The sequence below is a fragment of the Podarcis gaigeae genome (genome assembly GCF_964106915.1).
Source record: "Podarcis gaigeae genome assembly, chromosome: 10".
In the NCBI taxonomy this organism is placed as follows: Eukaryota; Metazoa; Chordata; class Lepidosauria; order Squamata; family Lacertidae; genus Podarcis; species Podarcis gaigeae.
The window spans coordinates 29,852,617-29,865,332 of record NC_139686.1 but is presented as its reverse complement, the minus strand read 5'-3'; the positions used below and the strand labels follow the sequence as shown (position 1 = coordinate 29,865,332).

Here is a 12,716-nt window from a genome sequence, read left to right as displayed (position 1 = left end):
CACTGTGCCATCAGTCATTCCCCATCGCTGCTTTCCTGGGCATCCCCTTCCCTCCCTGTCTGGGATGAGATTAGTGACTCACAGGACAAGAGGCTTCCACAGTTCACCCTTCATCTCTTACCTGCTGACAAAGACTTTTTGTGACTTGAGAGAGACAGAGAGAGAGAGAGAGAGAAAGCACCCTCCTCCCCACTTCTCCTCACCCTTCCTTGCTTCTCTGTCTGTGATTCAGATTGTAGCTGCTGTTCTCCTGCTTCCTCCCCCGCTCCTTGTGGGGATCCGGTGTTTCCCCCCCACGCCTCTGCCACTTTTGGCACATCAGCCACGGCAAATAAAGACAGCATTCCGCAGAAGCTGCCCCCAGATAATTGGCCCCCCAAAATATGGAATCAATTGAATTAAAATAAAGAATATTAAAGAAAGGACACGAGAAGGCATAGGAAAACTTACTTGGCCACAACATTTAAAATGAAATAGAAGGGAAGAGGAAGAAGGAATGTGGTGGTCTCAGTTAAAAGTGGTCTCAGTTGCCCTTTGACAAATCTCTGAGTTAGTGGACTTGCTTTTTTTACTTTTCAGGGAGGAACCTGGGCTGGTGAGAAACTCCCAGCCATTGCATAGCTTCACACAAGGTATCTTCACTTGGGGATTTGCTTATAGAGATCGCAGGTCCTTTAATTGACAGGTTCTTTAATTGACCTGTAATTTATTTTCATAGCCAAGGAGGAAATATGAACCTGGAGAAGTGTCCCTAATTAAAGAACTCTTATTTCAATCCTTCAAGAGGAAGGTCTGAGTGGATTTCACAATTTGCAGCAAGAAGAATGATGCCAAAATGAGACCAGATAGTAAATTACATCCCAGAGTTCAAATACTATAAGGGAGGGAGACAAACCTCTCTCCACCTGCTTTCCCCATAACATGCATTGTTTTGCACATTTCTGTCATGTCCCCTTTGACTTGCCCTTTCTCTATACTAAGGTAAAGGGACCCCGAACCATTAGGACCAGTCGTGATCAACTCTGGGGTTGCAGCGCTCATCTCGCTTTATCGGCTGAGGGAGCCGGCGTACAGCTTCCGGGTCATGTGGCCAGCATGACTAAGCCGCTTCTGGTGGACCAGAGCAGCGCTCGGAAACACCGTTTACCTTCCCGCTGGAGCGGTACCTATTTATCTACTTGCACTTTGACGCACTTTTGAACTGCTAGGTTGGCAGGAGCAGGGACCGAGCAATGAGAGCTCACCCCATCACGGGGATTCGTACCACTGACCTTCTGATCAGCAAGCCCTAGGCTCTGTGGTTTAACCCACAGCGCCACTAAAAGGTCCTTAATGCCGCCACATTTCCTCATAGAGGAGTTGCACCATCCCCTTCATCACGGCAAAGGTGGTCCACCATCTGATACCACACACAGAAGACCCTGCTTTGGCCCTGGGAGGAAACAATGTTGTGGGAGCAGTTCAATGCATCGGTCATGCAAGTCTGACGCACTTGCATCATGCGAAAAGCCAATGTGTAGAAATGCACAGGGGCAAACATAGCTTCACAGACCGGAGCAGCAACCCAGGACTGTGATATTAGAGGCTAGTGTGCACTGGCAGGGTCATGCGCATGGTCCAGAATTAGAAGTGGGAGCAGGCGGAAGCTGGAGTGAAAGGCTCTCTGTTTGTTTGACAGCAACCTACCCCACATGCAGCACTGGTGCCTCCTGACATTTACCCACCCCCTCCAAGCCAGCCCACCTCTAGCTTGCAAACAAGAGGCACAAAACACTGGAAATCCCCTCTGCCTCATCATGTGGGGAGGAGGTGGTCTTCCTAGTGTGATCGCACCCTCTTTTGTGTTAATGTGTTGGATTAGTGGCAAAGTGGGCCGGCGGAGGGGGAGGGGAGGGGAATGACGGGCAGGAAACCAAGAACACATCAGACGCACTATATTTAGAGGCTTTTATTCAGCTGAGGACAATATTCCTTGATTTCACATTGTTTAGGAGAGGGCAGAGGGCAGGAGCGCTATTGAAACCCTTTGTCTTCAGAGATGCCACTTTGTCTGGGTCCGTTGAGGGGGGGGCAGAGGGGGACTTGTTAACCTGCTCAGACGCAGGAGCTTTTGTTTTGTTTTGTTAGAGAAGATGCCCTAGTCTGGGTGCCGGAGGGGCAGAGAAATGTTGCGTGGGTGATGGTGATGCTGACACACTGCTCTCCATTTTCAAGTGCGGAATCAATTAAGAACCACCTCCTGTCATTTATATGGCTAAGGTTAATTGTTATTACCTTTCAGCGGGGGCATCAGCAGAGGTGATCAGCTGTAGGCTGAATACAGCATGACAAATGCTGCTGGAGTTATGGCATTGTGCAAGGATGTCTGGAAGCAAATAAAAGAAAAGTCCCAGTCACTGGGGTTTTCCACAGGCAATAGGTAAAGGTAAAGGGACCCCTGGCCATTAGGTCCAGTCACGGATGACTCTGGAGTTGCAGTGCTCATCTCACTTTACTGGCCGAGGAAGTGGGTGTTTGTCTGCAGACAGCTTCCGGGTCATGTGGCCAGCATGAATAAGCCGCTTCTTCTGGCGAACCAGAGCAGCGCACGGAAATGCCGTTTACCTTCCCACCAGAGTGGTACCTATTTATCTACTTGCACTTTGACGTGCTTTTGAACTGCTAGGTTGGCAGAAGCAGGGACCGAACAACAGGAGCTCACCCCATCACGGGGATTAGAACCGCCAACGGCAAGCCCTAGGCCCTGTGATCGGCAAGCCCTAGGCCCTGTGGTTCAACCCACAGTGCCACCCGGGTGCAATATCTCACAGCAAAAATGTTATCACGTGGACCGATTTGTAGGCACTATACTCATCACCACTAGACAAATTCTTAATTGGATGTTTATTTATTCATTTAATATTTTGCTCCAGGAGATGCAGCCTATGACGGCTCATTCAACCATGTAAAATAATCATCGCACAGCCTTCATCAGCCTAGTGCTGTCCAGCTGTTTTAGACTGCAATTCCCATCAGCCCCAGCCAGGAAATTGTAGTCTAAAATAGCTGGAGGGCACCAGGTTGATGAAGAGGCTGCCCTGCTTCCAGAGAGAGGCCCACTTCATAGCTGGAGCCACATGGCTCTCAATGGGTACAAGTCATTGTGACAGCTTGCCTGACTCCAGTCTCTGTTTGCCCATATAGATTTCAGGTGCATGGTTGGAGTAGGGATTGTGGGAGAGCGGTGTGTATTGCATGAGCATGGTCTGCACCTGTGTAGCACTCAATAAGCTGGTGCAGAGGGATTTGTGGGTATCATTCCAGCTTCAGGATTCGTAGGCAGGACTAAATCCTAAGAAGCCAATAGCCATTCTCCACTCCTACCCCCTGCCCTATGCTATTATACAGAGCAGTGACAATATTGGGCTAACTGCATGCAGAGCCACTCTCCCAAAATGACCTTATCAAAGTATGAGGACTTTAATGCCAGGGTGGTAAACGACATGGCTCGCCAATACAGAGTATATGGCCAAGCATAATTTCAGCATATCCCACCCTCCAGCTTATATGCAGCTATTATACCCACACTGGAGAATGCCCAGTGCAGTTCTTACCAGACTTCTCACTAAAGGAAACAGAGGTGGAATTACTGCAATGGTAGAAAGTGCTGAATCTGCCTCTGGCCTGACCCATACAAACTTGCAAACCATCTTTCTTGGTGGGTGAGCACCAGATTTTGCTCTTCTATCACACTGATTTGTTATGTTGCAGAAAGCGTGCTTCCCTCCCAGTTTTAAAATATGGGGAAGCATTCAAACAATCCCCAACTGATTCCATACTGGTAAAGTTCAGCAAGAGCTGCACCACACCATTCTGTGTAGCTTGGTTCAAACACTCTCGAACTGGGCTCTTCCTTTCCTGCCTGAGACCCCACCCCCTGCCCAGGCCTCCCTCTTACCACAGGTTTACACATTATGTGGGATGCGGATGGCACTGTGGTCTTCACCACTGAGCCTCTTGGGCTTGTTGATCAGAAGATTGGCAGTTCAAATCCCCACAACGGGGTGAGCTCCTGTTGCTCTGCCCCAGCTCCTGCCAACCTAGCAGTTTGAAAGCACACCAGTGCAAGCAGATAAATAGGTACCGCTGCTGTGGGAAACAGTGTTTCCATGCGATCTGGTTTCCGTCATGGTGTCCTGTTGCACCACAAGCAGTTTAGTCATGGTGGCCACAGGACCCAGAAAGCTGTCTGTGGCAAACGCCGGCTCCCTCAGCCTGAAAAGCGAGATGAGCACTGCACCCCATAGTCGCCTTTGACTGGACTTAACCATCCATGGGTCCTTTACCTTTACCTTTTACCTTACACATTATGACCACCATATGAAAATCACATGAAACTGCTCCATGTGGCAAGCTGTTGATGTGCAATGACTCGTCAGGTGATTTCCCCCGTGGCCCAATGTTTGCTCATAATGAGATGCTGAAAATCACCCAGTCTGATGTAGATGAATGGCTCACCTGATGCCAGTCCCCCTGCTGATATTTTTGAAACTACCTTGGTTTAATGGCAGCAGTGATGATGTATAAAACTGGCCCTAAATGATTCAACGCTGACCCCCAGTACGTGGCGAGAGCTAAAAGTGAAAGGAGCAAGATCAATCATGTTGCGACACTTGAAGCACTAAAAGGCTTGTTACAGCATGAGCCACAAGTGGTGTGGCATGGGATGTGCAAACTGAGAGTGCTTCAGCCTGCAGAAGTGCACATGAAGGCAATGCAAAGCCTTCATGGACCAGAGGCCGTACATGTTGCCAGTGTGGTGTAGTGGTTAAGAGCGATAGACTCATAATCTGGTGAACCGGGTTCGCGTCTCCGCTCCTCCACATGCAGCTGCTGGGTGACCTTGGGCTAGTCACACTTCTCTGAAGTCTGAAGCCCCACTCACCTCACAGAGTGTTTGTTGTGGGGGAGGAAGGGAAAGGAGATTGTTAGCTGCTTTGAGACTCCTTCGGGTAGTGATAAAGCGGGATATAAAATCCAAACTCCTCCTCCTCCTCCCCCTCCTCCTCTTCTTCTTCTTCTTCTGACATCCCTGTGCCCCCTGCAGAACAGAAACACAGAACGCAATGCTGGCTAAGTGAGGCCCAGCAAATGCACAGCCCTCCCTTGCCAGCCAGTGGTGAAAACCCCGAAGAACCCCCTAAAAAGTGGGGGGGGGGCAGAGAAGAACCCTGGAAAGTGACCCCATCAGATGTCGTATGCAAACTGGTGCCTGGTCAAAAATCAGCTTGGGGGGAGGCAGCCGGTTAGTTCCCTTTTACCCAAGAATTTACCTCAGTGCTTGGCGATTTCCAAAATTCAAGAGCAATTTATTTCCCCCCTTCCTTAGATCCGAGATGCAAGACATGCCTGGAGTGAAGTGGGGTTCACTTCGTGCAAGGATGGATGGATGGTGGTGGGAATGCAACGGGCTTTTGATTTTCACATCTCTTTATTTTACCTCATGAGTCATGTCATCATGTTCTCAGGCGCTGAGTAACTGCCGGGTCTATTTTTACTCTTGTTCAGCAGGCTTCCTTTCCTCAGCGGCTGCTGCGTGAAGAGGTGAAGGACAGGAGAATGGTGAGTTGGGGGAAACGGGCGGGTTATAAGAGATGGGGTTGGGTGGTGGGTGGAAAGGGGGGGGAGCTGAAGGTGTTTCCCACCCTCCTCAAATTAGGGGGGGGGGAGGAAATATGTTTATTATCCCCAAAGAACAGGGTGTGATGTGTTATATCTCATAAATAGACACATATATTGTTATATTGGTTGTAGCATGGAAGAGAGTAGGGGGAGATATTCCTTTTCCAGTGCTATTGGTACTTCAGAAAAATAAAAAAGGAAAACAGGACATCCCCCCCCCATCAGAACAGGAAAGAGGTGATGGAGGGGGGGGAGAAGGGGGGTGTACCCATCATCAAATGCTTCTCCTGGTTCAGGAAAAGAGTTCCATAATGTCCTGAAGCCAGAGAGAGAGAGAAATGAATGGAATGATGTGCATGTGTGTCTTCGTACAGGGGAAGGGTTTTTAATTCCCAGCTCATAAAAATACACAGGCATCAGCGCACATCAGCTCACCCCACACCCCTCCAGTGACAGCCTTAATTTCCCCTATGCTTTCACTTAGGAAGGAGACTTACGAAGCAATCCTGCGTTCCAGTTTTGTCGAAGGGGGGTGGGGAAATACGTTACTGTTTTGCCCGTTGAATGACCACCATCTCCTATGCATACTCAGCTTGGAAAAGAAGGGGGGAACGCACCACTAACCCCCCCCCCCCAAGGGCACAGAAAGAGCAGACATCCCCACCTTGAAACACCACCAAAGCCCGCCATCAGGGCAAGGGGACACACCCCCTGCATGCCATGGCATCACAAAACAATGCCCCCACTCTGTCACCTCCATAATGATCTTCCGACCACTGAAGACGACCAACTGGGTTGAAATGCATTTGGTCTTCAACACATTTTGTTGTCTCTTGTCATATAATTATTTTGGTCAGGCTTTGATTCAAATAACAAGTCAATTTTTTTGTTGCATCATCTTTGTAATTTTATCTATTTTGACCACATTTCTATATTTGCTTTGGATTGTAAAGTTGTACTTTATTTTCCTATAATATTTAGAAGTGGGTTGTTTTTTTTTAAGAAACTTTAAAAAATTCCTACCTGATTTAATTTTGGAGTCTGGCTTTGCAGGTTGGGGTCAACATAACCTGTTTTGATCATTCTGCCAGAGTGATAGGCAAACCTACAGGCTTTATCTGTTGTGCTGGTGGCAGTTCTGCGGGAGTCGCAGGGCTGCCACCTAACCTGATGTCCCATCCCTACCTCAGCTGGAATAACTTGAATATTATGTCCTCAGGTTGCAATGCTATACACACCTATCTGGAAGTCTCATTAGACTTAATAGGGCTTACCTCTGAGTAGCTATTCATAAGACTGCATGGTAAGGCAGAAGAGCCAAGTTGACCCATCATGGATCAGGTCTCCTTAGAGAACTCTTCAGCCATCCAAGGGGTCTAGTAATCAAAGCTGCTAAAGAGTGTACCGTTTCATTACTTCCAATGCATTCCAATGACAAAGCAGGGATTCTCATCCACTTTAGTGACTGTATGCAACCAGAGAATGGTATTTCTAGGTCAATTAATGCAGAGTTCGGAGGTGTGCCAACTCTGCTGGTGGCATGTCATGCACTCAGGTCCTGCTTTTGGGCTTTCCATAGGCATCTGGTCAGCCACTGATAACAGGAAGCTGGGCTAGATAGGTCATTGGCCAGGGCTCTTCCCATGTTCTTCTGCAGCAAATCTCCACCTAGGTGGCATCTTGCTCAGTAGCTTTATAATCCTTTGATACCTGTAAAGACTGAGCTCAAAAGTCTTTTTTTATGCTTCCAGTTCCTAGAATTCAGCATAGTCTATTCAAATGCAAAGCACCCTTTAATTCTCTAATCCACTATGTCAACACGCCCCTGCTTTATGCCTAAAATGCTGCCTTTGGGCTACAATTTCCCAAACATGGTCACCCTGGCCTAGGCTAATGGAGCAATCATTTCCACGAAAAATGGTTTGCCATACATCATTTGGGTATATTTCTTGCAACAATCCTGCAATTCTTCATATGTTGCAAAGGGAGGTGGGGGCTGAAGCTGCAAGAGATTGGCTTGCCTATACAGCCACATAATGAGTTTATTACAGAGGGGAGATTCAAAGCACAGGATCTTCCTGATTTTGTAGATCAGTCTCTTAGCCACTCTGCTATAATGGCACTCTATGAGCCATAGATGTGGAACCATAGCACTTGCTCCCAAAGCCACTGGAAGAACCCACCTAGATTAAATCAAAGGCCTACCTAGTCTAAGGTTACCAGATTTTTTTCAAAGAATCCGGGGACACTTTTTTAAAAAAGAGAGAAAAAAGCTATTTTTAAAAAATATTAAGAAGTAATATCTTCTCTTCTGTGGTCTTCTCTGTTGTGTGGCTTTCCTCTGGGCCCGGCCTGCCATGGAGTAGGCTCAGGTTGGGCCTGGGCTCAGCCTCATGTCCTTGCCCTCCCAGTGCTTTCCTACCTCTTTTCTTCAGCGGCGGCAGCGGCGTGGCAAGGTCAGGGCTCCCCTCTTTTTTCTCCTTCCTCTTTCTCTCTGTTCCTTCTCCTCCTTCTCCCTGCGTTGGCTCCCGGGGTTTTCCTGGCCCTGGAGAGCTGCTGGGCAGTCGGCTGGGTGGCCGGACACTCTTGCTACCAGCTCGATTTAGATCACGGGGGGGGGGGTTGTCAGTGCTTCCCCCAGTTGACGCTCCAGGCATCCCCGGTTCCCCCTCGGCAGTGGGGGCGGCAGTCTCAGCAGCCCAGAGCCAGCCTGGTAGCGCAGTTGGCTCTGGCTGGCTTCAGGAGCTGCTCACTGCCATGGCGCCCGCCATTTTGCCTCGCCAGAAGTCCCTATATGATGTCTCTTATGCTGTTGAACCAATCACACAACATTCATTCCCTACTAATAAATCTACAACACTTAAAATATAAATCCGGGGACATTAAATGAAATCCGGTGACATTCCTAGGGACGGAATTTGTCCGGGGACAGATTTGTAAATCCAGGGACTGTCCCCGGAAAATGGGCACATCTGGTAACCATAACCTAGTCTAGCATCCTGTTTCACACAGTGTTCAAACCTCTGACCTCCAGTCCCTCCCTTGATGCCTTATGAGACATCAAGTAGCTCAAACAAAGCATGCAAGCCAACTTCTATGGATTTCTTAAATTTTACTTTCTGGCAGAGGAGCTGTGGTTCTCTCCTAATTGAAAGGCAGCGGAAGCCACTGCAGCTTATGGTGCCATTAGCTTCAAAAAGAGGATTAGGCTTTAAAATGGATGGCTTTAAAAGAGAAGAGAAATTCAAGGAGGATAAGGATATCAACAAGCCACACAATGGCTATGTTCTACCTCCACCTTCAGAGCCGGTATGTCTCTGAATCCCAGCTGCTGGGAATCCCAGCTAGGCAGTGTGCTGTTGTGCTCATGTCCTGCTTGCAGGTTTCCCATGGGCATCTGGTTGGCCACTGTGAGAAGAGATGCAGTAGGACTGCATTCATAAGAACTGGCTTTATAGCAAGGTACTCAAAACAACCATTCATTCACAAGCAAGTCCCTCTTTCTCCGCCTCATCTCTCAATCTGCAATACAGGGTTGTAGCCCTCCATACGTTGTTGGACCCCAGCTCCCAGTAGCCCCAGTCAACAGGGCCAATGGCCTGGAGAGATGGGGTCATAGTCCAACAGCATCTAGAGAGCGCCAGGTTCCCTACCCCCATTGTAAGGATTACTGAGGAGGAGGAGAACATTTTGGATTTGATATCCCGCTTTATCACTACCCTAAGGAGTCTCAAAGCGGCTAACATTCTCCTTTCCCTTCCTCCCCCACAACAAACACTGTGAGGTGAGTGAGGCTGAGAGACTTCAGAGAAGTGTGACTAGCCCAAAGTCACCCAGCAGCTGCATGTGGAGGAGCGGGGACACGAACCCGGTTCACCAGATTACGAGTCCACCGCTCTTAACCACTACACCACACTGGCTCTCAGCACCATTAAAAACACACACACTAAATAAATGTTCTGTTCTGGCAGCAAACATGCTCTGCACACAAGTTCAAGCAGCTTGAAGTATTCACTTTTAGTTTGGAAAAAAGTAGATCAAAACAAGCATGCAAGAACATTTTAAGGTGTTAATGAAAACCAACCTTAGTTGGAGAATGATGATGGGGGAGAACCAGGCGAGTGTCCAGTAGTTGGCGCCATTTCTCCTGGTTCAGTGAGGAGAATGTATGTGAGTAGGGAGGTCTGGGAACCTCCTTGCATAGTGTCTATCCATGTCATTTGCACACTTACTTAAGAACAACTCAAGCTGATGTTTTGGTCTCAATAACCCTGCAAAATAGGAGATAGTGAAAGGCACTGACCTGTCTAAGGACACCCAATGAGATGGCAGCTGAGCAAGGATTTGAACTTGGTCTTCCCATCCAAAGCCCAGCTCTGTGGCACTCCACAAGGTACCCTCCAAGAGAGCCACTACTATACATTATCTGGCTGCCTGCCTCCCTCCCTCCAACTTGTCCAAATCTGGCCTGGAAGCCTTCTAAAGATTTCTCAGGGAAAGACAATCCGTTCCCTTCCCATGTTAAATAAATAGTTACTGAAATCCTTAAAAGCCTTTGAATATTATTTACTTCTGGCCTCATCCAGTGCTATAGGTGGATAGTCTTGTTTCCAAACATCCTTTTCCTCATTGTCTGAAAAATCAGAAAGAATTAGCTTCTCTACAGCCATGCTTCTAAAAATTCCTCTCAGCATCATCCACGTGTAAATAAATAACCTTCTTCCCATCTCAGCTCCCACGTAATTAAACCGGATTTGGAGAAGACAGTGTGCCAAGGGCTCAAAAACGTAACCTGAGATTTCCTATATTCTTGTGTCACAAGCAGTGGCGTAGCGTGGGTTGTCAGCACCCGGGGCAAGGCAAGTCATTTGCGCCCCCTAACCCGTGGATTTGCGCCCCCTAACCCTAACCCCCAGATGTTGCGCCCGGTGCGGCCGCCCCCCCTGCACCCCCCACGCTACGCCACTGGTCACAAGTGCCACTTTTAAATTTGTCCTGGACTCTACACATGCTCCATGTGATACATACATAAAAGGAACTTCAGAGGACGTCCCACCACAGAACATACTTTTTCCTTAGGGATAAGACTGGTGTGGGAGCCTGAGGGCCTCCATGTATTGTTGGACTTCAGCCCCCAACAGCTCTAGTTAGCATGACCATTGGCCAGGGATGATGGGAGTTGTAGTTCAACCAAGTATGGAGGGTTACAAGTTCCCTAACCCCAGGATAAGGAGATGGCCAATTATGAACTAATGATAGTTGGAAAAAAACATGCCTAGATGATCCAAGGGTGTATGGGGTGTTAGGGGAGGGGTAGTACCTCTGGTGGGGGGGACACATCATGATTCTTTGGGGGTAGTTTGTCCACCTTTGGTCCCCAGCATGCACTTAGTTCTCACCTGTGGCTCTTTTGGACCACATCAGTGAGGCCGAAAGAGGGTCTTTGTTGTCCGAGCAGCCCAGGACCTCCATGCCACACACTGCCCAGGCTTGTGACCCAGAGAGGTCACTTCAGTGCTGCTAACACAGTGGTTTGGTTTTACTCCCAGAAGCGCACTCCATTGTCTCTCAAGACAGACAGATGCCAACAATCGATTATCCAACAGCACAAAGCTATGCATGCCTAGTAAGTCCCACTAAATTCAACAGGGTTTACTTAATGGCAAGTGCACATGGAGCTGCAGCCTAAAGGAACAGTAAAGGTATAGGTAAATGACCCCTGGATGGTTAGGTCCAATCAAAGCGGGCCTAGTCTAAAATGGTAGGGTTATTAGCACCGTTTACAGTACAAGTAAGGTAGCCACTATGATAACTGATTTGGCCCAGAAATTTACCAAATGAACAAAATATACCAATTGTACATACATGTGAAAGGCATATTGCCTTGACTTTCAGCTACATGCGTCATTAGCACATATTAATAAGGGTAAGGCTCTTTAGGCAGTGCTCCCACTGGTTTCAATGGAAGGTCCAAGGAATCACACAGTGGATTATTAAAATATACACAATATTTTTCTGGGGGTATGCAGGGGTACTCATACCCCTAAACAATTGGTGAACAATTGTACTTTTGTCCATTTACTGTATTTATTTTTCCCATTTTGAACTATAGAATGGTGAGTTTCTTGAGTCAAAATGATATCCCTAAAGATTTTTTTAAGGGGAAAAAGCACTTTTCCTTCAGAATGCACAAAGCAGTATATGGTAATAATAAAAAATAAAATCTATAATGAAAACATCAAAGTCCACAGGTTTATTTTTCAAAGTCCATATAAAAAGAATTGGCGTGTACACTCATTTTTACATTCCTCAAAACTGTAATTTAATTTTATCATGCCTTTTCTGTAAAATATATAATCAACACTGCTTACAGAAAACCAGCCAGTAAACATGTAATAAAACAATACAATACAAACAGCATTACTAAAATCTCCAAAAAGAAAACACCTACCATAGTTGCTCCAACAAGGCATTCAAATTTAATAATGTTTCTTCTCATCTCTAATCTGTAAAGTATGTTTCAGATCCAGACACCCGGTTATACCAGTGTTAAAAGATACACAAAAGCTTCTTCAGACTATCAGTATTTTGCTGGAGGGATTCAAGCATGTATTCAAAATTTAAGTTTCCACATTTAAAGTGGATTAAGGTGCTCCATTCCCCTAGTGAAACAAAGCCACTTTTAAAAAAAAAAAACACAAGCTTTTTGAGTTTTGGAAAATAATGGGAAAATGAATTGAAAAGTGTGGGGTGAATGAATACAGTGGTACCTTGGTTCCAGAAGGGCTTAGCTGTTGAACAAATCGGCTACCGAACGCCGCAAACCCAGAAGCAAGTGTTCCGGTTTGCAAATGTGTTTCAGAAGCTGAATGTCCAACATGGCTTCAGATTGAGTGCAGGAAGCTCCTGTAGCCAATCGGAAGTTGTGCCTTGGTTTTCAAATGGTTTCGGGAGTCGAACGGACTCCCAGAATGGATTAAATTCGAGAACCCAGATACCACTGTAATGGTAAGTGACAAGCAGATCAGGACACCTATGTCAGAGGCAATCTCTCT

At 47.1% G+C, this 12,716-nt stretch overlaps 1 protein-coding gene across 3 annotated transcripts in view; it reads left to right on the top strand.

Annotated features, from left to right (window-relative positions):
• Positions 1-5,493: 5,493 nt before the first annotated feature.
• PDGFB (platelet derived growth factor subunit B) overlaps positions 5,494-12,716 on the top strand; it is a 48,524-nt gene continuing 41,301 nt past the window's right edge. For 2 of the 3 annotated variants that reach the window (XM_083701187.1, XM_083701186.1), the window contains exon 1: positions 5,494-5,601. Coding sequence is in view for 1 of the 3 variants with exons in the window: in XM_083701188.1 (XP_083557314.1) it covers positions 5,599-5,601 (3 nt within the window). In the remaining 2 variants the exon portion in view is untranslated. The remainder of the gene's footprint in view (positions 5,602-12,716) is intronic. The other variant, XM_083701188.1, reaches the window with a different exon arrangement.